This window comes from Mizuhopecten yessoensis, unplaced genomic scaffold (assembly GCF_002113885.1).
Source record: "Mizuhopecten yessoensis strain PY_sf001 unplaced genomic scaffold, ASM211388v2 scaffold716263, whole genome shotgun sequence".
In the NCBI taxonomy this organism is placed as follows: domain Eukaryota; kingdom Metazoa; phylum Mollusca; class Bivalvia; order Pectinida; family Pectinidae; genus Mizuhopecten; species Mizuhopecten yessoensis.
This window is the reverse complement of record NW_018480029.1, coordinates 1-25,790: the sequence shown is the minus strand read 5'-3', so window position 1 is coordinate 25,790 and position 25,790 is coordinate 1. Positions and strand designations below refer to the sequence as shown.

The following is a 25,790-nucleotide window of genomic DNA, read 5'->3' as shown; positions in this document are numbered from 1 at the left end:
GATGACTGGATGGTCGAACGAACAATCGATAAGGCCGATTTATCGTACTATTTGGTCGTACGCTAAATACTTAAATAATTTACTGACATCGGACTCGCCTGCCGGACAACGTGTGTTTTCTTTTGGTAACACGGTTTTCTAAAGAACGCCGTGCTCAAATCCGGGCCAAAAAGAGCGATTCCTATAAGTTGATATAGCTTCTTTCATAATTGTGGTTAAATAAATATAACAGGTATGGTGCGTGAGGTACGCTGAACATTTATTTACATGTCGCATCATTGACACACCCTGAAAAAGGAGATTGATGACCGGGTATGCACTGTACGTGCATTTGGTAGCTCTGTGTCGAAAACTAGTACATGTACCTATACGCTCACTGTCGTATCAGGCTCTGTATGTTGGTCAACGCTCATGTAATAATTTTCATTATGTCATGAATATTGCGGGGAAATAAATAGAAGGAAAGAACCAATAAACCAATGAACATAAAATAATTTTCGATAAATAGTATCAATTAGGTATTTACGGACGACATTTATTAACCCTTTCACCACTGTAGACCATAATGGACTAATCCATATCAATGCATGGTAGAGTCTACTGAAGTTACACAGAGGTGAAAGGGTTAATGATTACTTGATAAGAGGGTGTCTGTTATGCAATGTATAATTATAACTATTATTGGTTTTAAATACACAAACATTTAGCTTGATATTCTTCCATCGATTCGGAGGGTGGAAGGGGGCACTTTAGGTTTGCACTCCGTCCGTCCTTCCGTCTCTCCGTCCGAGAAGTTTGTCCGGGGTCATATCTTCTGTACTTTTTAACCAGGAGTAGCCATATTTAATGTACAAGGGCATTTTGGGATGCCGGTGTGCAGATTGCAAGAAGAAGGTCACTATGGCCTATGACTTGACTTTTGACCTTCACTTTTGAAAATATTTGTCGGGTCATGTCTTCTAGACTATTTTAACTTGGGTAACCAGATTATGTGTACAAGGACATCTCGGGATGACGGAGTGCAAAGTGCAAGAATTAGGTCAAAGTTGTGACCTATGCTTTGACATTTGACCTTTACTTTTGAAATCGTTTGCCCGGAGTAATCTTCTATACTATTTCACATGTACAAGGATATTTGGGATGGCGGAGTGCAGATTGCAAGAAGAAAGTCACAATGGCCTATGATTTGACATTTGACTTTCACTTTTGAAAATATTTGTCGGGGTCATGTCTTCTAGACTATTTTAACTTGGGTAACCAGATTAAGTGTACAAGGACATCTTAGGATGACGGAGTGCAAAGTGCAACAATTAGGTCACAGTTGTGACCTATGACTTGACCTTTGACCTTTAGTTTTGAAAAGGTTGTCCAGGGCATATCTATACTAAATCACCTGGAGTAACCATTTTTGGTGTACAACGACATCTTGGGATGGTGGAGTTTAAGACGTATGTATCAGGATGCTTTCCTACATAAGTGGACTGTTTATTAAATATATAATTCATTACCGGTGGGGGCTTAAGGATTGCCTTGCAATGCTTTGCCTTGTTCAGACATAATTTATAGGATATACTAAAGATACATTTGTTTAAGAACGTCAATCTAAAAACCAGATATGAGAGTGAAAATTCAATCTGTGGTAACATGAAAGTTCCACATCTGACGCATACGTTTGGTTTCTTTACCTTTGGACATTTTACGACATCACAGCGAATTGTTGATAAGTACTTTTTTCTGAAATATTCGTTCCCCTAATCTTAAACATCTGCTACATCAAATTATGAAAAACAAACAACATCTCAAATAGATTTTTAAAGTAAATGGGAATACGGCCATCATATTGTTATCATTTCATATCTTTGTTCAAGACTGATCGGGAAATCAAACCCGAGCCGTCTTGGTGAAAGGCGTTTGCGTTACCCAGCCACTTTGTTTTGTTGCATATTGCTCAAAGTAGTAACTATGACGACCTATTAAATTGAGTGAACGGCATGTTATTTTCTTCTGATTATTTACATTTTTTTCATTCCGGAGGCACGGTAGTTTAGTGGTAAGACGCTGGGCTCGTGACCGAAGTGTTGCGGGTTCGAGTCACGTGTTGTATCTTTGAATAAGATATTTTACCCTGCTTGTTCCTGTCTACTCAGCTGTAAATGAGTACGTGATTAGGCAGTGCTAGAATAGTTGAATGCTAGTTGCGAGCGCCGAATGGCAGCACAATCTGTATGGTTCCCAGGGAGTTGAGAAAGATATTGGCTGGTTGCAAAGGCTCTATCACCACGGATAACACTTTGTGAACCGCTTTGAGCGAGGTTGTGATAAAGCGGTATATAAGAACCTCGAATTATTATTTTTAAGAAGAACTTCGGCAGACATGAAAAGGCGATCAAACGGAAAAGCTGTTGATATGATTCAACTGCTATAAAACTGATACAGCCAAAAAAGACAATTGCAATACGGACGTTGAACAGCCGCGAACTGGACGCTGATAGAACGCTGATAGACGGATACTAACGGAACGGAGGCCTGACTATTCCCAATTGCATACTTGCCCATAATTATAAATATAATAGTTAGACCTATACAACCTAGTAACAGTAAGATTAACCCTAAGTAACAGTAAGACATATACCTAATAACAGTAAAATCAACCCCTAGTAACAGTAAGACCTACACATAATAACTGTACATATACCCGATAACACTAAGGATAAACCCTAGCTACAGTTAAATATTCCTGGTAATAATAGGATATAGCCCTAGGTACACAAAGATCAGTCCTAAGGGTTAGATCTACCTCTTATAATAGTATGATCAACCTCCTTAGTAACAGTTAGATCTACTCCTGATAACAGTTAGGTCTACCCTAGTATCAATTAGATCTACCCGTAGTAACAGTAAGATATACCCGTAGTAACAGTTATATCTACTCCTAATAACAGTTAGGTCTACCCCAGTATCAATTAGATCTACCCGCAGTACCAGTAAGATCTACCCCTAGAAACAGTAAGATATACTCCTAATAACAGTTAGGTCAACCCCAGTAACAGCTAGATCTACCCGTAGTAACAGTAAGATATACCCCTAGTAACAGTTAGATCTACTCCTAATGACAGTTAGGTCAACTCCAGTATCAATTAGATCTACCCATAGTAACAGTAAGATCTACCCCTAGTAACAGTTAGATCTACCCCTTATAACTGTAAGGTCTACCCCAGTATCAATTAGATCTACCCGTAGTAACAGTAAGATATACCCCTAGTAACAGTTAGATCTACTCCTAATAACAGTTAGGTCAACCCCAGTATCAATTAGATCTACCCGTAGTAACAGTAAGATCTACCCCTAGTAACAGTTAGAGCTACTCCCAATAACAGTAAGGTCTACCCCTAGTAACAGTAAGATCTACCCCTAGTAACAGTAAGGTCTACTCCTAATAACAGTTAGGTCTACCCCTAGTAACAGTAAGATCTACCCCTAATAACAGTTAGGTCTACTCCTAATAACAGTTAGGTCTACCCTTAGTAACAGTAAGAAATACCCGTAGTAACAGTTATATCTACTCCTAATAACAGTTAGGTCTACCCCAGTATCAATTCGATTTACCCGCAGTACCAGTAAGATCTACCCCTAGTAACAGTAAGATATACTCCTAATAACAGTTAGGTCTACCCCAGTAACAGCTAGATCTACCCGTAGTAACAGTAAGATATACCCCTAGTAACAGTAAGATCTACCCCTAATAACAGTTAGGTCTACTCCTAATAACAGTAAGATCTACTCCTAATAACAGTTAGGTCTACCCCAGTATCAATTCGATTTACCCGCAGTACCAGTAAGATCTACCCCTAGTAACAGTAAGATATACTCCTAATAACAGTTAGGTCTACCTCTAGTAACAGTAAGATCTACCCGTAGTAACAGTAAGATATACCCCTAGTATCAGTTAGAGCTACTCCTAATAACAGTAAGGTCTACCCCTAGTAACAGTAAGATCTACCCCTACTAACAGTAAGGTATACTCCTAATAACAGTTAGGTCTACCCCAGTAACAGCTAGATCTACCCGTAATAACAGTAAGATCTACCCCTAATAACAGTTAGATCTACTCCTAATAACAGTTAGGTCTACCCCAGTATCAATTCGATTTACCCGCAGTACCAGTAAGATCTACCCGTAGTAACAGTAAGATCTACTCCTAATAACAGTTAGGTCTACCTCTAGTAACAGTAAGATCTACCCCTAGTAACAGTAAGGTCTACTCCTAATAACAGTTAGGTCTACCCCTAGTAACAGTAAGATCTACCTCATTATCAATTAGATCTACCCGTAGTAACAGTAAGATAGATATACCCCTAGTATCAGTTAGAGCTACTCCTTATAACAGTAAGGTCTACCCCTAGTAACAGTTAGATCTACCCGTAGTACCAGTAAGATCTACCCCTAGTAACAGTAAGATCTACTCCTAATAACAGTTAGGTCTACCCCTAGTAACAGTAAGATCTACCCCTAATAACAGTTAGGTCTACTCCTAATAACAGTTAGGTCTACCCCTAGTAACAGTAAGGTCTACCCCTAGTAACAGTAAGATCTACCCCTAATAACAGTTAGGTCTACTCCTAATAACAGTTAGGTCTACCCCTAGTAACAGTAAGATCTACCCCTAGTAACAGTAAGATCTACCCCTAATAACAGTTAGGTCTACTCCTAATAACAGTAAGATCTACTCCTAATAACTGTAAGATCTACCCGTAGTAACAGTAAGATCTACCCCTAGTAACAGTTAGATCCACTCCTAATAACAGTAAGGTATACCCCAGTATCAATTAGATCTACCCGTAGTAACAGTAAGGTTTACTCCTAATAACAGTAAGGTCTACCCCTAGTAACAGTTAGATCTACTCCTAATAACAGTAAGGTCTACCCCTAGTAACAGTAAGATATACCCGTAGTAACAGTAAGATATACCCCTAGTAACAGTTAGATCTACTCCTAATTACAGTAAGGTCTTCCCCTAGTAACTGTAAGATCGACACATAGTAACGGTAATATTTACTTTCCAAATAATGACGGTAAGGTTTATCCTGTGATAAATTCAATAGAATACCGTAAAATGACATTCCTGACGACTGTTTATATTTTCCTTTTTACAGGACACGGCGTTCTACCAAGACGTAAAACACGGGGCAGCTTTTACCGTCAAATTCGATGAAAAAACGTCAAAAGTTTTAAATCTGGTGAGTTACAACAATAAGCCTCTTACATTTTTTTTGATAAGTCTCTAATGCTTTTTAAAGGTTCAATGGTACCATCATCTCATTAAATACGCGCATTAATGCAATATGCACACCAAAACGAACGATGAAAATGACTGATATATTTCACAAATTATCTTGCAGCGATATCTAACTTATATATATTGTTGAAGCTGGAGGAAAAGCAAACCGAAAAAACAAATTTACCATCAAAAATCTCAAATTTGGATGAAACACACAAAAAATTAATAACTTTACGTTATAAATTTAAACTAGACGTCGCTTAATTCCGATACATAATGTGTACTTTTTTGTGATATGAATCTCTTTCACAGTTTGGTACATTGCGATTAAACAATGCCGCCTACTTTATGGAAAGGTCAGGTGATTTTGAAAGCGGTGACGATTCCCACTTCCGTCTACGGAAGTACAAGGTCATGGCCGGAAAGTTTGTGGACATTGTGCAGAGGAAAGGTAAGAACGACATATATCATATTGTTAAGAACATCTCCAATCTTCACGTGACAAAGATCACGTGTACAGATATTGCACAGTTTGTGTTTCATTCGCTGAACGAGATATTACCTAACTTTGCTACCCGATAGGTCAATTTTAAAAAGTAAAACAGGTGCTCCTTTTGGACTTATGACTTTAAGTTTGTCGTGATAATAATGGTTATGAAGTGATGTTGTATGCAGGTGATATGGTAGCTAAAGAAAAGTACGTATCTTTCAACTGCCAGTCTGACATTTATTGAACCGCGTCAGTTTTAGGAAATGCTTTGGACGTAGTTGAAGTGGGATGGGTTACAGTCATAAGTTATCATTCCGGTTCAAACCATATCGTTTTCAAAAAGTGTTTTATAAAAATATATACAGAAAATAATTTGATATCAACGTCAAAACTTATATATAAGCCTTTCATCTCGATCTCTACTTAATATATAACTAACAAGGATGGCTTTGTACGTATCTGTTGTGATTATTTGGATTTCTGATCAGGAACTTTCCTTTTATTGATAGTGACACCCCGGCTTCCCCATGTTCAGTGTTTACATGTCGTAATTTAATGGATATTCACAGTTTTAATCTGAATATCACGATTTCCGCGATACAAATAGATATCGAATGTTGAAAACGTACAATACAGGTTTCGGTTTCAATACTGGTTGATGAATGATACTGTCGAATGTTTAAGGTCGCCATCATTGTTTATATAGAGAAAAAGTATATAGTATGTCCCTCGTGCCATATAAATGAGTCTTCTTTGAGTATGCTCTTTTGTGTCCCTAGTGTTCCACATCACTTTTGTTCTCACTTGGATAATGTAGCATTTAATTGATTTGACCTACATTTTATGCAATTGGCGGCAATAATAACAGGGAACACTTACTCTTCCGGAATGTCTGGTCATATTATTATTGTAGTTTTACAAGAGTTTCCTTGTAAATCATTTCTCTGTTCATAGTAAAAATCATAGTTTTACCGATATATTTGTAGTGCTTTTGCGATTCAGAAAACAAAAGAAGTTTGATAAAAACAGAAACACAAGGCTTTCCTTCTGTCTGGAATGAGGTATGGTAGTGTATAGTCAGGATAAAAACAGAAACACAAGGCTTTCCTTCTGTCTGTAATGAGGTATGGTAGTATATAGTCAGGATAAAAACAGAAACACGAGGCTTTGCTTCTGTCTGTAATGAGGTATGGTAGTGTATAGGCAGGATAAAAACATAAACACAAGGCTTTGCCCCTGTCTGGAATTAGGTATGGCAGTGTAAAGTCAGGATAAAAACAGAAACACAAGGCTTTCCTTCTGTCTGTAATGAGGAATGGTAGTATATAGTCAGGATAAAAACAGAAACACGAGGCTTTGCTTCTGTCTGTAATGAGGTATGGTAGTATATAGTCAGGATAAAAACAGAAACACAAGGCTTTCCTTCTCTCTGTAATGAGGTATGGTAGTGTAAAGTCAGGATAAAAACAGAAACACAAGGCTTTGCTCCTGTCTGGAATGAGGTATGGTAGTGTAAAGTCAGGATAAAAACAGAAACACAAGGCTTTCCTTCTGTCTGTAATGAGGTATTGTAGTGTATAGTCAGGATAAAAACAAAAACACAAGGCTTTGCCCCTGTCTGGAATGAGGTATGGTAGTGTATAGTCAGGATAAAAACACAAACACAAGGCTTTCCTTCTGTCTGTAATGAGGAATGGTAGTATATAGTCAGGATAAAAACAGAAACACGAGGCTTTCCTCCTGTCTGTAATGAGGTATGGTAGTGTATAGGCAGGATAAAAACAGAAACACAAGGCTTTGCCCCTGTCTGGAATGACGTATGGCAGTGTATAATCAGGATAAAAACAGAAACACAAGGCTTTGCTCCTGTCTGGAATGGGGTATGGTAGTGTAAAGTCAGGATAAAAACAGAAACACAAGGCTTTCCTTCTGTCTGAAATGAGGTATGGTAGTATATAGTCAGGATAAAAACAGAAACACGAGGCTTTGCTTCTGTCTGTAATGAGGTATGGTAGTGTATAGGCAGGATAAAAACAGAAACACAAGGCTTTGCCCCTGTCTGGAATGAGGTATTGTAGTGTATAGTCAGGATAAAAACAGAAACACAAGGCTTTGCTCCTTTCTGTAATGAGGTATGGTAGTATATAGTCAGGATAAAAACAGAAACACAAGGCTTTCCTTCTGTCTGGAATGAGGTATTGTAGTGTATTGTCAGGATAAAAACAGAAACACAAGGCTTTGCCCCTGTCTGGAATAAGGGATGGTAGTGTATAGTCAGGATAAAAACAGAAACACAAGGCTTTGCCCCTGTCTGGAATAAGGTATGGTAGTGTATAGTCAGGATAAAAACAGAGACACAAGGCTTTGATCCTGTCTGTAATGAGGAATGGTAGTGTATAGTCAGGATAAAAACAGAAATACAAGGGTTTGCTCCTGTCTGGAATGAGGTATGGTAGTGTAAAGTCAGGATAAAAACAGAAGCACAAGGCTTTGCTCCTGTCTGGAATGAGGTATGGTAGTGTATAGTCAGGATAAAAATCAAATGTTTAAAAGAGAAAAAACAACAAACTGTAATTGTTCATTTCATTACATATACTTTGTAATGAAATAACGGTTGTTGAATTCCGTAAGATAGTTTTTAATTCCTTTTTGCAAAACATTATTTCGGGTTGACAGTGCATTTCCGTATTATGTATCTCCAACGTGTCATCTGTTTCAAAATACGTTCTGTTGTATCTATGGTCTGTTAACTCATTCACCACCGACATTTCATAATGAACTATTCCAACCTTTGAATTGGAAGTGTTCAAATGTGTCTTCAGTGTTGAATGAGTTAAAAAATTAATACGTTATAAATGCACTATTGGCAACAGGTTATATCAAATAGTTTAACCGGTCAATACTTTAATTATATTTACGCAAGGTGGATTCCAACTCTATCCCTTTTAATTATTTACTTTAAATCACTCAATTCAGTCGAGGACTGTTTCCGTAAAAATCGTCGTGTTTTGAAATAGAAATGAAATTTGAGATAACGATCGTGATGTATCTAGACTATCTATCGTGTCGAATCACGATGACCTATTGACAGGTGGGATTATATATCGAGGTGTGGGCGCATGGAAACAATAACCCCTGACGACGCTGACTTGTCGAAAAAACAGATCAGTTACTGCGATAATGTCCTGTTTACGGGGCCACGATTTATGGTAACATTATACCGAAATGACACAGACTATGTGTGATGAAGCTTCCAATTTCTTTCGAATTTTTTTGCAAGATGGTATATACCGGATTTAACAACAAGTTACGCCTGCCATGTGACGATTGCTTGATTCTGTCTCATATGTTTATCATCCTTTTTGCAGCTTTTCAAATGAATCAAAAAATAACCATGTTAAGGTATTTAGAAATATTATTTCGGGTTGAAAATACACATCGAATTTTGTATACCCTACTAACTCTCTGTTGTCTCTTTGTTCTTATAAAGAAGGGTACAGTATAAATGTACTTATAAAGAAGGGATACGGTATAAATGTACTTTTAAAAAAGGGATACGGTATAAATGTTGTTATAAAGAACGGATACGGTATAAATGTACTTATAAAGAAGGGATACGGTATAAATGTACTTATAACGAAGGGATACGGTATAAAAGTACTTATAAAGCAGGGATAGGGTATACATGTACTTATAAAGAAGGGATACGGTATAAATGTACTTATAACGAAGGGATACGGTATAAAAGTACTTATAAAGCAGGGATAGGGTATACATGTACTTATAAAGAAGGGATACGGTATAAATGTACTTATAAAGAAGGGATACGGTATACATGTACTTATAACGAAGGGATACGGTATAAATGTACTTATAAAGCAGGGATAGGGTATACATGTACTTATAAAGAAGGGATACGGTATAAATGTGGGGGTAAAGAACGGATACGGTATAAATGTTCTTATAAAGAAGGGATACGGTATAAATGTACTTATAAAGAAGGGATACGGTACAAATGTACTTATAAAGAAGGGATACGGTACAAATGTACTTATAAAGAAGGGATACGGTATAAATGTACTTATAAAGAAGGTGTACGGTATAAATGTACTTATAAAGAACGGATACGGTATAAATGTACTTATAAAGAAGGGATACGGTATAAATGTACTTATAAAGAAGGGATACGGTACAAATGTACTTATAAAGAAGGGATACGGTATAAATGCACTTATAAAGAAGGGACACGGCTGCCATTTAGGCGCTCACAGCTAGCATTCAACTATTCCAGCACTGCCCAACATCGTTTCCATTTACAGCTGAGTAGACTGGCGCAAGCGGAGTAATGTATCTTATTCAAGGATACACGTGCCGTGACGTAACTCGAACACGCAACCCTTCGGGTACGAACCCGGTGTCCTTCCACTAGACTACTGTGCCTCCACTATCCCGATCTTGTATTTCGTAAACTAATCAGTATGATAAAAAGTCTACATACTACGACATTTTGTTCAATAAATCTACAATATTATTCCTTTTAATTTCAAGGTTGTGGTTAATTAAGTGCTAAGGCCAATTTCTCGCCTTATCTATGAAAATGTGGACATTTCTTCATGAAAGAATGAATGAATAAATGAATGCAGGGAAACTATTTCTTGTTTTGAAACTTCACAACACTTTACATAGAGAGGGTGGTAACAGCCTCCATAGCAATCAAGGATGGCTTCCTATATATGCAACACATCTAAATATGGTTAAGCCACTAAAGTTAGACTTCCGGTTGGATTTTGGATTATTTCGACCTCCTTCTTCAACGATGGATAACTGGTTCTATGATAATACATTCTCTATTCCCACGATTTGTACGAGGGTTTCTACGCAATGATGACAGCAAGGTATGCTTTAAAAGTAGAAATGTTGACAGTATCGAAATATTCGTGTTTCTGCGCGTGAAGTAAGTTAGTGCGAAATTCTCTACACGCGAATATTTATTGATAGATGTTTGTTTTAGAAATTCCTTCTGAGGAAAACAACACTGAATACGGGGAACATTATCTAAAATTAAAAGTTTCCCTTTACTCCTCCGTTAATGATTTACTGTCAGAAACTTAAGGAATTCCTTAATTTAAAGAATGTTCGTAAAGCCGGGGCCAGCTTTTTCTCTCCGGCAGTGTCTCCCTTTTAACCCATCGTCATAAGAAATTGTGTTTAACCGGAACCTTTGTATTCCGACTATCTATGACTTCATCGGCAGCTTGTAGTATAAAGCATTACGACCTGTTTTATCCCGTCCAGAGAGCGTCCGTATTTAAATTTACTTATTCCTACTAAGTCGATACTGAACACATGTTGCTGGCCATCTAGACTTAGACCTTTGTTCATTGTCCTGAGACATACAGGTTTACATTAAGAAATTTTCCAGTTAACGATTATTAACTCCAAATAAACTCTTTAATTATAAAAACAAATTGGGCCTATAAAATCATCGGTTTTTATTTTACATTTTTCCAGTTGGTCATGGCTCGGACAGCAAGAGTGATACATCTGATTTTGACAAGACTAGGAACAGTGGCAAAACAGGAACCGGAAGCGATGCAATTCCCAGCTCGCGCGTGAAGCGATCCGCTGTTGAGCAAACCGTCGAGTTAATGTTCACCACCGATTACTCCATTTATAGCTAGTAAGAACAATTGAAAAAAAAACATATTCAAAAATATATACATAATTATTTTGGAGTCGAAGTCCAAACAAGCGGTCATTTGTTATGAAATATTCTATAAATAAATAATTTATATTTATCACTTTGCTGATGTGACGTGAATATTTCAAATCAAATGACCCCTTTTAGAGCCTTTCCCCCATATGTGACAACCAGAATATATTTATTAACTTAGGTCAAGTTCATATTGTCATACGATGTCACTGTGCATTTATGGTATCGTGTACAAATACTGACTATCGTCAAAACCTTCCGGCTGACTATATTGATACTTTGTTATGATTGTTTAATGTTTGAACGACTAGGTAATTAAGCCGGTAATAATGGTAATAACCAAGGATAGGCGAGGCGTGCCCTCTCTAACCCAGTACAGTGATATCTTACACTCCGGTGGTCTTGACGTGTTTCTCTGATCCACAGCCAACCCTAAGATGACAGCTCGAATATACTGAGACAGTGTGGCATTTCTATTGACTGAAAAACATAAGAAAAGATTAAAAAAAAGTCATTATAAGTCCCTATATCTGGAGAAGAATTATCTTAGATGGCACGCAATGTAAGATAGTTTCGATTGATGTGTAATTGCATTAATGCGCGGTTTTCATGACATGTGAAATCCATTTTTCTCTCATACCCGGTCATGTAAGATAACGCTGGCCATGTAAGATAATCATGCTTGCTGAGTCTATCTAACATGGGCTAATCACATTGCGTTGTAATACAAAAACTAAGGGGAGCAACTCCGATGGAGATGTAATATTCGCCCGGCTCGGTATTTATTAATTGTATCTATAATTTCATTTATATTTATTAATTACATAATCAGTCATGAATTAAAAATTTGACAACAAAAACATTTTTTTTTTCTATTTTCAACTAGGAACTATATTTCTCTGCGCACTTAATTAGATGTACAGTAAGTAGCGATGAGTTATCATGGAAATGTTTTTTTTTTATTCTTGCAACAAAGTTGCAATTTGAGGGTATGAATAATTCATTGCTACTGCTATTTTTTGTTTTAAACCACCGAGAAAGTCTTTAAAAAAACTGGAAGATGACGACCGTCTGTGGGCATTGAGAGGTGAAGCATTTGTTTTCTAATGGTAGATATGAGAGAAAAATACTCTTCCATATGTAACGGTAGGTGGATAGAGAATTCCTTCCTCGGGGATCATAAATGGGGTAAAACCCCAATTTATGATCCCCTCGGGAAGAATTATCTATCCACCTCCAGTACATATGAAAGAGTCTTATAATCTTGTATGGGCATGCCGTCACAGTTGTAAAGACAATGAGATGACGTCATGCTTCGGCACATTTGCTTTGTTGTAATGTATAAAATTGCTGAATTTCTTATCCAGTGAAACTATTCTTTTAATATTTGTTGTCAAGTTAGGTATTATAGGAAGTTTATACTTTCAGCATAAACAAAACTGTGATGCGCTCTTTCAATATTTATTGGTTTAATATTTACGAAGTAAATGATTTGGCACAAGATTGGGGGAGGGGTCATGTTAAGCAGGTTCGATGGAAACATCCATCTCTTGGTTATAAGATTGGTTTTGTGTCCCATATTCTGTACACTTGGGTTGAAATTTCTATCATACATAAACACATATCAAATAATCATATATTACGTATGGTCTGGCTAATCCTAGGGGTCATGTTCACCGATATATTTTTGTCTTGCACGTGACCCTTTCGACCCATTGTTTCTTAATTTAGATCCGGCTATTTCGTTTTGAAAACCATTAATGTATTCTAACTATTTGGATATCTAATATATTATCTAAAGACATGATACGCAGAAAGGTTTGTCTTGGTCAATATGATATCATTATCAGGTTCATTTAACAACGTATCGACCTCAACAAAAGTCGTTAAATGACCAACAATACGCCATACTCTCAAGCACTGAGCACTAACATAGTGTTTGGCTAAGGAAATTTCTACCGCTGAAATTTAAGATCCAATTAGATGTACGAGTAATGAATTATATAAAGGGAAACTGACGTTGATATTGCATGATTTATCGTTTGTTTTAGATTGTTTACAATCATTAGAGGAATATTGACCTGCTGTATTAGATATCATAATATGATAAATTTGATGACTGTTTATCTAGTTGGTATAGCGACAGCAATGCGACATCGACCGCACAGAAGGACTTAGACGCCAAGACGAGTATCAGGCAGTTCTACGCGCATGCCATTAATGAGGTAAACGTTACATTTTTCGTAATCAATACTGTGTCCATAATATCCTTATCACATTATATTATCACATCATCAATTATGTAACCATTTATAGCTAAGTAATCATCATATTAAAATAGTGTCGCGAGACATCATTAATTCTATAAATCCTGGCCATGGATGATAAGACATCCGTATGATTATATCTAAAATAACCTAAAAAAAAATATAATAAGTATCGAAAGTCACTTAAGATCAAGAGTGGATCAAGAGCGACTGTGAGTGTTGATATTTATTTTATTGGATTTGTTTTATTTATGATGTTCCCATAGGAACATTGTAATAGACGTTCAAACATCATGTAACAAAAACTATAATCAAAAGATTTGTATCATTGCAGGTTGACGCTATGTATGCCAGTGTTGATTCGTCGTCGATTTCTATAAACGTGGTATTTGCATGCCTTGTTATTTCTGAAGTAAGTATCGTGAAACATGCCTATTCAACCTACAATCGAGTTACAAATGCTGTTAAAGATGCTTTACACCATAAATAAACATACTTTTAAATACAACAACTTACTCTAGAGACTCGGAGTCCATTTACTAAATACATATGTACTTCCCTGGACACGTTTTTGAATACTGTTCAAATCCATACATATTGCTAAATGAGATTTGTATCGCCAAGTAGAAAGATGTACCATTGCTTTTGGAGACAAAACAGTTTATGTTATGAGGATAAAGAATGCAAAAAACAAATGAATCTTTACCCTTCCAAAACATTTTCCCGAACTTTAATTTATGCTGTTGGGAGTTTTTTCTTGGATCATATGAATTTTTCGTATTCTGGTGTTTTTTTTACAACCTTTTCTGTTTAACGATGCGGTTTTACCTCTTTGGATTGGTATTTGGTCTAATTTTCCTTTGCCGTTGAAGAAAGGGGTCGAATGATAAATATGTCTGATCATCTTCGGTCATTAGCTCCACCTACTGGGTCGCAGGTGTAAGGCCTACTTGAGGCAGCCGACAAGTAGCTGGTGGTTGTGTGGTTGGTGTTTGTTTCTCCGGGTACTCTGATATCCTCCAGAACAAAAACCTGCTCGTCCTGTTTTCTTCAATTTCTACTACATATGATTGACTCTTTTTTTGCACTCGTTTCATCGCCTGTTGCAAGATCACCCATTTATCCCTGACAACATTTACCTGACATTTACCTGACATTTGCAATCAGGTTTTTAGTCACTTTTTAAAGGATTAAGGATTAAGGTTGTTGAACTACCGAGAAATCATTCTTACTAAAAGCTGATTTTCAGAAAGTGACGTGTAGTTATGTTTATACACATGTACTTGAAACTGTTAATCACCACTTATCATCGACATTTTTTCTATATATTTTAAGAATTGCTTTCTGTTTGCTCACTATGCCCTTCCAGCATGAACCATGGTCTTTGGTTTCGACGATTTTATTCAAAATTCATGACGACAGCAATTTTCATTTCATTTAATAGCGTATAGCAAATGTTCATGCAAATTTTAATATTTTATTACCTTCTCATGCTTCTTATGAAAGTCAGTCCCTAGGTAAAATGTCTAATAAGACAGAACTCAGATTTTTGTTATATATAATATTTGAGCTGATAATAGAATATGACAGAATGAAAGAAAAAAATATGTTTCCTGTTTTTGCTATTTTTGTTGTTGTCGTTTTTAACTATTTCTTTTCTATTTGTTTTTTTTTTTAATTTTATTTTATGGTGGGTTTTTTTAATTCAAGTTATAAACAGTAGTTGAGCTGAAAATAAAATATAACAGAATGAAGGAAAATTATTCAGAATGACGGTAATGATTTTCCTGGGATTTTTAATAGGAACTCCCTAAATTGACATACTTTCTATCGATATTTGTAAGAGTATCGTCTCTTCCCCAAATAAGTTTTCCACCATTAGTATTGTTATCACAGAATATCAGAAAAGCTGTACCACACAATACACAGACATCGCAATACAGAAATGAAATGTTCCTGTGTTGCAATATTTTTCAAAAGCTTAGTTTTTATGTATCCGCTAGGTGTTTTAACTTTGTCAACTACTAAACATTGTAACATATAATAGTTAATAACAATCATCAAGCTGTATTACACCTGTAACTGGAATCAGTTAAAATTGGGAAACAATTACATAAATAAGAATATAAAGCTTTACAACATGTTAATTATATATCTAACCTTAATATGCATAAATTAAACTATTTGGTGGGATTGCATTTCCAAACTCATCAGTGGATGGCCTTGTGTGATACAATGGACTTTTTGGCCTGTATCTGTTGGGTTCGGTAATGTAATCCCATCAAATGTTTATACATGCAGCTCCATCAACAAATTTATTTTATATGTCTTTTCAATATCAAAATAAAAGGTAAGAATTTAAACCATTAGATTCAATTATAATAAAAATGAGTATTAGTAGCTGTTTCCCCTAATTTGATTATTAATTTGATAATATCAACTTGTTTATATGTGTTTGTATGTGTTCTAATGTCTATGTCTATGCTTGTACCACTGTCTGTTACTGTGTTTGAAAAGGGTTTAAATAGGCTATGCCTGCTGCCCAATCCATTTGTCCTTTGACAATAAAATCTATTGAAATTGAAATCAGTTAAAATTAATAATAGATGGATGGTTTAACAAAAAAATATCTGTGTGACCATATATATTATTCAGTTTGATATCATTCTGACAACAATTCTTTTGAAATTCAGCACCTTTTTTTCTATGACTATATATCGTGATACGTACCGCAATGTATTCTTTGTCTTTTGCAATAATTTGTGATACACTCCACGCGTATTGTTACACCCGTATACTCATTAGGTATATTAGATCTGGAAGGTGAACGTCGCTGTGTAATATGAACGGGCTTGTTACACCACCATACCAAACACCATGACTTTAACACACATATCTTTTCACATTTAAATGTGTTTCGTCTTTGTGTAGTCCGTTGCAACATCTGAGTGGACTGAGACCAGAGTCAGCGGAGGAAAGGTGGACGCCAGTGACGTACTTAACAACTACACGGCTTGGGAACAACAGCTTGCGATCTCTCCTTGCGGCTACGACCACGCCATGTTGTTCAGCAAGTACGTCACACGTCACATGGTTTAATGTTAACAGCACGTGTTCTGTTATTGTATGTATGTTATACATATATTATCTGAGTATAATGATGTACTTTGTCATCTAAAATGTGCATCATATATTGATATTTTTCCAAGATCTTAAAGTTTTCAATAAATGAACACTCTTGGGATGAATTATAGTCTGCTAATAAGAAATGACGTCACAGAAATTAACCGACCGTTTGATACATATGAAGAAACAAATATACAAAGTGATTTCCAATTACTTGTAGTAAATATATATCATATTGAGATATCCAATGACTTGTAGTAATTATATATTATATTGAGATACCCAATGACTTGTAGTAAATGTATATTATATTGAGAAACCCAATTACTTGTACTACATATACAGTATGTTGAGATACCCAACATTTAACTGACACTATTTTATTGGCAAAAAAAGGTGAGTTTTTTGTGTATTTTCCATTTATGAAATATACATAATTTTTCTGAACAAAACAGTGTGCTATTAATTTCTAATCAGAGCTGTATATAGCATTTAGAGTTGCAGATTAAAAGGTCGTTGAAATACTTCAAACATACACTTTCTTGGTGTCTTTGTTATTGAGGCACGGTAGTTTAGTGGTAGGACGACGGGCTCGTGACCGAATGGTTGCAGGTTCGACTCACGTCACGGCACTGTGTTTGATCAAGATAGTTTACTCCGCTTGTTCAAGTCTACTCAGCTGTAAATGAGTACGTGATTTGGCAGTGATAGAATTGTTGAATACTAGCTGGGAGGTCCGAAACGGCAGCACCGGCTGTATGCTCCCCCCGGGAGTTGAGAAAGATACTGGCTGGTTGCAAATGCCCTATAACCACGGATAATAATTTGTGAACCACTTTGAGACAACCTACGAATTAGTTGTGATAAGGCGGTATAATAGAACCTCGAATTATGGTAGTTTAGTGAGGTGAAACCATCACCAGATCAACAGCATAACAAGGAAGCATATTCACCATACTGCCGTCAGGGTACGCACATGCTTTACACACATGGTGGCATAAATAGGACACTAAATTCACTAAACCAACACTATAACTAATGTGTGTAACAAGAGAGTAGTGTGCTGACATGTACTATTAGGATCGAACCAGCGACGACCTAGCTTCAAACACCTGATTGAGCTAAAGTGAAATGTTCTCCAACGCGAAGCCAGAAGGCGACTGTAATCATATAAATGTGTTCCCAACCACCATAATCCAAGTTCAATCTCCCTGTCACCAACTGGAGGATCATGGACACCATCTGTAATAGGAAAGGGAGAAGTGTACTTACAGCGGAAATCGAACCATAAACCCCAAGCTTCTCAGCCCGCCGCTCTACCGATTAAGCTGACGGGAATTTCCCTCAAGCGCAAAGCTAAAATGCGACTGTAATAATTTGTACAATCAAAACCTGTCACACACTTTATGTCCTCCAACTCAGACGAAATTTCAATAGACTAACTTTGTTCACCATATTGTTACCGTAAGATATAACAGACAATATATTTATGTTAATTGTCTTTATTTCATGATTGTTATAGGTACGACTTTACATCAACGGCCGAAGGAGTAGTGAGCAGCGCCGTTGCAGGTAGGGACATGTTGATGTATTACGATATCGGTAAAAACGTAGTGACAGTTACATCACAGGTGAATAAATGGTTAAGTAAATGTCACAGATACATTCATGTTACCATTGCATGATCACTTCCATATCCGAACCCGTACCAACCCGAGGGGTCAGAGGCCTGAGGGTTGAAATTGATCTAGGGTTGATACCAGGTAAGATAATAGTCATATTTTAACCCATTTCCATACGCTACACACTGTAACTATTAAATTACCAAATAAAAATTACAATCATATCAATAAAATTTGAAGGTCATATATATGACAAATGTGATATTATCCAGACTCTTATTTAAAACAAAATGCAATTAACCATCAAATCAGGATGATATGGCGCGTACGGGCAGATACCGGCCATCAGAAATGCGCATTGTCTATTTGCAAATGTGTCACGTGTTTATTTCAGGTCTTGCGTGGTTATCAGGCGCTTGTGACAGTCTTAAACAATCGATCAGTGAGGATTCATTCGACTATGACATGAATGTAATAGCGGCTCATGAACTCGGACACAAGTGAGTGAAACTGATATGAAGGCATTATTTAGGAACCCCGTACCACTGCCAAAAGATGTAACTATTCATTTCAAACTGTTTTTCCCGCCATGACTTTAGCTTTGATAAATCATGTCTGAAAAGAAAACTTTTGGAACTTTTATATAGAAATAACAAAGGTTTGATAAACAAAATATAACCAACAACATTGTCCTGAGTGTAAAACATTAGCGGGACTAGACCGAGATTTGAACCCTGTACTTCAGACTATTATTTTATCGCTCTTACTGAGAGAGATACCTTGTTAACGGGAGTATCCTGACCAAACTGTGCTACAGTTATAGCCTTGCGGAAGTTAAGGGGAGATTACTCTAAATAGGAAAAACCACAGTGCAGTTGGATAGGGATCCTTTACGAGAAATGACAACTCCTTTGTTGTGAAATGTACATGTTGAGAGAGCAATCCATATGTCAAGAGGACAGCGATTTTTCTCTCTCGTCGCAATGTTGCTCTTAATGTTGTTAAATTCTATCAATTATATTAACATATTGAATACATGTTTGATCTGTAGTATTTGTCTTTGCTATGATATTTAAGTTTGTTGTAACGGTTTGATATTGTGACATCATAGTTTAATGTAAAAACATAACATAACGTCACGGCTTGTTGCCTATAGCCTTGGAGCTGACCATGACGGGGACGGAAATTCGTGCCCGGAAAACAACAAGAACATCATGTCGCCATCTATTGGTCCAGGTCCCAGTTCAGCGAGGGATAATCCATGGAAATTTTCAAGCTGTTCTGTCACATACTTCGAAACTTACGTAACAAAACTAAATACGTGAGTCGGTAACAAAAGTATAAATTACAAAACAACATTACATGAAATTTCAGGACAATAACTCGCACTTTGTTTAATGTACGTGAAGTATGGAACACATATATTATACAACATAGGGTATCTCAACATACTATGACAGTCTTACATAAGGTAACACAGTGACATAGCTGTACTGTGACAGTCTTACATAGGTTTACTGTGACAGTCTTACATAGGTTTACACTATTACATAGCTGTGCTGTGACAGTCTTACATAGGTTTACACTATTACATAGCTATACTGTGAAAGTCTAACATAGGTTTACATTCTTACATATCTGTACTGTGATAGTCTAACATAGGTTTACACTCTTTCATAGCTTTACTATGACAGTCCTACATAGGTTTACACTCTTACATAGCTCTACTGCGATAGTCCTACATAGGTTTACACTCTTATATAGCTGTACTGTGAGTCTTACATAGGTTTACACTCTTACATAGCTCTACTGCGGCAGTCTAACATAGGTTTACACTCTTACATAGCTATACGGTGACAGTCTAACATAGGTTTACACTCTTACATAGCTTTACTGTGACACTCTTAAATAGGTTTATACTATTACATAGCTGTACTGTGACAGTCTAACATAGGTTTACACTATAACATAGCTATACTGTGACAGTCTTACATAAGTTTACACTCTTACATAGCTTTAATGTGGCAGTCTAACATAGGTTTACACTATTACATTGCTGTACTGTGACACTCTTACATAGGGTAACACTCTTACATAGCTGTACTGTGACAGTCTTACATAGGTTTACACTCTTACATAACTGTACTGTGATAGTCTTACATAGGTTTACATTATTACATAGCTGTAATGTGGCAGTCTAACATAGGTTTACACTCTTGCATAGCTCTACTGTGATAGTCTTACATAGGTTTACACTCTTACATAGCTGTACTGTGACAGTCTTACATAGGTTTTCCCTCTTACATAGCTCTACTGTGACATTTTGACATAGGTTAAACCTCTTAAATAGCTATACTGTGACACTCTTACATAGGTTTATACTCTTACCTAGCTCTCCTGCGACAGTCTTACATAGGTTTACACTCTTACATAGCTATACTATGACACTTTTACATAGGTTTACACTCTTACATAGCCGTTCTGTGATAGTCTTCATAGGTTTACACTCTTACATTGCTGTACTGTGACAGTCTTACATAGATTTACACTCTTACATAGCTGTTCTGTGATAGTCTTACATAGTTTTACACTCTTACATAGCTGTACTGTGACAATCTGACATAGGTTTACACTCTTACAAAGGTTTATGCTGTAACAGTCTCGCATAGGTTTACCATTTCACGAATGTTTAGACTATACACAAGTATACGATATTTTACAAAGTGGTCTAACATATCAGCACATACCTACACGGCATAAGTGTTATATATATATATATATATATACATAAAGACTCATTTTGGGTTTTAGAGACACGAATAACTGTCTGCTGACATTGAGTAGCGATCACGATCCGACGGCCTTGACCCCGTATGACCAGGGGATTCCCGGTCAGGTGATCACGGCTGACGAGCAGTGCGTGCGACTTGAAGGAGCTGGATCACACTTATGTAGGGTAAGGTTGTGGCTATACTGGGGAGCGAAATCTACTTCGGTCATTTAGATGAATCGTTATACATCAATGATAAAGGGGTCGACGCCATCGTCCACCCATGCTCGACATCCAAGGGTTGTGCTCTCGGAATGTGTATCTCTTCTGTGATCTTTAAATGATAGAAATCAGCCTAGGAACTAGTCAGGTTTGTTATAATCAAATAGTTTACCGCCAGCCATCGATATTTAGAGGGTGTTAACAGAAGATGTTTGTACCTGGGTTTCGAGGATGACATCCTCTGAAATAAAAAGACCTGAATGTGGATGTTGCTCTTTGCTTACTTTTTCAGGAGTTTTACACTTCCGATTATTCTAGCATGTGCTATTCCATGAAATGTAGGATATCCGGTTCTACATCATGCAATATTTATACCGCTGCTACCGGAACCACGTGTGGAAACCAAAAGGTAATACATTAATATGATATAATTTATTTAGAATTTGATACTACCGGTGCAATTTAACCGTTTTGCAATATTTTTCAAACATTGTGAATAAATTAATTTATTGAGCATGTGCGCCTCTGTTCCTTTTTTTCATTCTTGAACAGGTAAATAGTTTTGTAATTATTTTCCATTATCAAATTTTACATCAATATGATTTAAACTTTTGTTACGAACCCTTCAATAATCATTTTTAAAGTATTTACCATGAAAAATATTATTTACCTGATTTAGTATCATCTGCTTGATTCCTTTTTGGATCGTCAGAAAGGGCGGATTGGTCGAGTGGTTAACACTGCGACCTGCTACGCAAGCGGCCGGGGTTCGATCCCCGAAGTCGTCGTACGCATAGAATATTCAGAAAAAGTGTTTTTCTCCTGCCCACACAACTCCAACAACCCAGGTGGAGTATAAAATGGTCTGTGGTGGATGTTGCGGTATATGTACTGTAGCATTCAAGTGAGGTGGCACTATAAATGATATCGTTGGAAGCACGGTCCCAATACAAACAGAACACAATACATCTCCATCACACACGCAGGCATACACACTTAGGGAGGTATTAGCCAGGTGGCATAGGACTAGTAGTTAGCGCCTGTTGAGGCAGCTCCTGCGAATTCCTCGGATTGGTATTGATTGATGTATATGCTAATTGTATTGATTGTGTTAAGTGTATATCTATGTACTGTAAAGCGCTTTAGAGCGGCTTATCCTAGCTAGCTAGGGCGCTATATCAAATGTTGTTTATTACTAATTTTATTATCAAAGGCGTTCTTTCTAAATAAAACAATTTTTACATTTTATCTGAGATGGAGATTTTCTGTAATTGTAGAAATTCTCGCGTGTGTAAATGGTCGCCTTGTCAATCTTTAAACGGATCGTAGTGCGAACATTTTCGCATTGACAATGGCTCTAAAGTCTATATTTTATATGTTTTATAAACCATGTATTTTTTTGTTATATTCTCATGTTCAAATGTTGATATTTTTGAGGTTATTTCCTCAATGCGAAAAAAGCAATAATATCCGCACCGTAAAGATGTACCTTTCAACTTTAACTTGAAGTGTGTCAATAGATTTCTTAGATAATCTTGCCAGGTAGATCAGGCATAATCGAAATAGCATTGCACATGAAATGAAACCAGTTTTTAAAGATCTTAGAGAGAGTCATTTGCTTGTTTCTGTATTTCTGGTTAAATTTACTAATAAAAGTTTTGGCAAAAAACCTGAAAGAAACCTGTCTGATACAAAAATAGTACACATAATTTGAATTACATTTTGTAGCCATATGACATACATCTCAATGCGCAAAAAATTAGGGTCAAGCAGAATACTTTCAGTGTTCCCCAAAAGCAAAGACCGGTTATTATCTACCAAACAATGATGGCACGACTCCATTGACTTTAAAATATTTTATAAGAAATTATCTTCGGATTTTGATGCGAAAATGCAATGCAATAGTATCAGTGTACAGTCAAACGTTACATAAGGACTCAATGCTTAAAACATATATCGGGTCTGTAATTCTTAGCCATTTTCTAGCATTTTTCTTAAAAGTCTCAATTTTACAGCGTACTAATTTCTCTTTTATTTGTAGCCCCTCAGAAATATATAAAATAATAATATGCAACATTTGATGTATATTTTTTATCAAAAGTGATAAGAATTTTCAAAAACCGAGACAGCATCCTGGAAACAATCCATATCGCTTTGTCGCGAAGACTTTCGATACCACACCTTAGCCTGTTGCGTTGAGCGTTTGCTCAAGCAAAATAAAATCCCAAACGTCCTTTGAATTGGTTATTGTTCCGCTCTGCTTGACGTTAAGCTTTAAATTGATAGCGGTAAGGACTTGTTTTCACGTTGTCTTATTTATTCCTGGATGGAACTGTGGATAGTGAACTCGGCATGGTGTTTAACCCAGGTAGCACTCTTACGTCGGCATCAGACTCGTACTATTCCAAGTAGCCACGGTCATCTAGAGGGAGGACGCTGGATTCGTGACCAAAGGGTTGCTGATTCGAGTCGCGTCGCGGCACTGTGTTGTATCTTTGAGCAAGATACTTTACTCCGCTTGCTCCAGTCTAATCAGCTGTAAATGAGTACGTGGTAGGGTAGTGCTGGAATTGTTGAATGCTAGCTGTAAGCGCCGAAATGGCAGTACCGGCTGTGTGCTGCCCAGGGAGTTGAGAAAGATATTGACTGGTTGCAAAGGCCTTATACCCACGGTTAATAATTTGTGAACCGGTTTGAGACGACCTACTAACTAGGTTGTTGATGAAGCGGTGTATAAGAACCAGGACTTATTATCGATTACTATTATTATTATTAAGGAAGAAAATATACACCAACAAACCGTCTCCAGCAAAAAAGCACTGAAATAGCCTTCGTTTTGTTAGAACGCTTAACAAATAAACCAAGACTTTCAGTGTGTACATTTCTGAACTCATTTGCCCAATGGGTCTTCTGGTAGAACGAGATAAAAGACCTAAATTAAGCAGGACGATTGACCTACATTTCGACCGGAACCGGAAATACAGGTGTTAATTAAGTATACATTATTATATGTTTTATTTAAATGGATGATAATGGAGCGTTCTCGTTCTGTTTCAGTGGTGTTTCCAAAGCTCCTGTATTGCAAACTCCTCGGCGCCAGTCGTCAGTGGTATGTATACCTATATTCTTTTGTAGTAACCTCCCTTTCTTAAACATCTTTAGTTCGGAGTTGTAGAGGTATTTCTGTATATTATGGCAACAGTTCTTGTGTGATATTTAAATGGGATCACGGTGGCTAAGTGGTTAATGCATCTGCTATGACCGCCTTATGATAAATCGCGAGTTAGAATCCTACCTGGGAAATACGCTATCTATTTGTGCACTATGAAGGTCAATGTTTTTTTCATTGTGTTTATTAGTGTGCCTTGTGGTTGTTACGTCATTGCCAGTTTCTCAATGAGAATTTTCAAAAACCGTGACAGCATCCTGGAAAACCAATCCATATCAGCACTTTTATATCATATTTTGATTAAAGAGCTCATCGTGAAAAAGCTTAACAGAAGCATGTTTCAAATGAAACTTGTAGTCAATTCACTCAAAGGTGAGAGAAGATATTCTCACTGCTCTTTTTATCGGTTTAGGTTGCGCAATCATTCACCCTTGTCTCAATAACAAATGTAACTGCTGTTCAAATTTTTGTCACAGTGATATCTGCCAACAATAAAAATAACGTTGTCATTTTCATTTCGTAAACAATATATTTTTTACCAAGACATTGGTCGTGTCCTTGTGCTTATCGTAAATGCATGTTTCTAAGTTATTTTTTGTTATTTGAATGTGTTTGTCCCCCTCGAATGACTCCACGAGAATACAAATAACGCAAATAAGAACTGCCAGTATCGTTTGGATCTTTAACACTTTCCAAGCGATTGCTGCTTCACTTGGTTACGGCCTATATTATATATCAGGCTTTTCGGACTTTGACCTTTTATAAATTTCACCGAACAGGTTCAGGAACTTATTGTTTTAGGTTTTATGATTATCCTTCTTCTTCTTCTTCTCCTTCTTCTTCTCTTAGATGTTTAGGCGTTTGATTTTCCAGTCGGTCATCACACATTGTTTTTACTAGGAATTTTGTCCCTTTCCTTCTTTTCTAATCATTATGTCGAGCTGACCATTGAACTTTCAGATACGTGTCCCTATGGTGACAATCCCGGCATTGTGTACACAGATGGCTCCAATACCTACACTTGTGCTACGCTGTTCCAGGCTTTCAATAAAGGCCTTAATTGTCCTAGCTTCCTAACGCGTTGCTGTGCGACATGCGAGGCTGTTTATACGTCAATACCTGGTAAGTAGTGT

General features: G+C 36.7%; 1 protein-coding gene across 1 annotated transcript in view; it reads left to right on the top strand.

The window, feature by feature from the left end:
• LOC110442429 (A disintegrin and metalloproteinase with thrombospondin motifs 6-like) overlaps positions 1-25,779 on the top strand; it is a gene marked incomplete at its 3' end in the record, with an annotated part of 28,935 nt that extends 3,156 nt beyond the window's left edge. The window contains exons 3-15 of the mRNA XM_021486032.1: positions 5,154-5,237; positions 5,591-5,729; positions 11,280-11,448; positions 13,613-13,706; positions 14,083-14,160; positions 16,680-16,822; positions 18,397-18,446; positions 18,891-18,996; positions 19,653-19,817; positions 21,308-21,452; positions 21,781-21,897; positions 24,546-24,597; positions 25,618-25,779. Of these exons, the coding sequence (XP_021341707.1) occupies positions 5,154-5,237; positions 5,591-5,729; positions 11,280-11,448; positions 13,613-13,706; positions 14,083-14,160; positions 16,680-16,822; positions 18,397-18,446; positions 18,891-18,996; positions 19,653-19,817; positions 21,308-21,452; positions 21,781-21,897; positions 24,546-24,597; positions 25,618-25,779 (1,504 nt within the window). The remainder of the gene's footprint in view (positions 1-5,153; positions 5,238-5,590; positions 5,730-11,279; positions 11,449-13,612; positions 13,707-14,082; positions 14,161-16,679; positions 16,823-18,396; positions 18,447-18,890; positions 18,997-19,652; positions 19,818-21,307; positions 21,453-21,780; positions 21,898-24,545; positions 24,598-25,617) is intronic.
• Between the last annotated feature and the right edge of the window lie 11 nt (positions 25,780-25,790).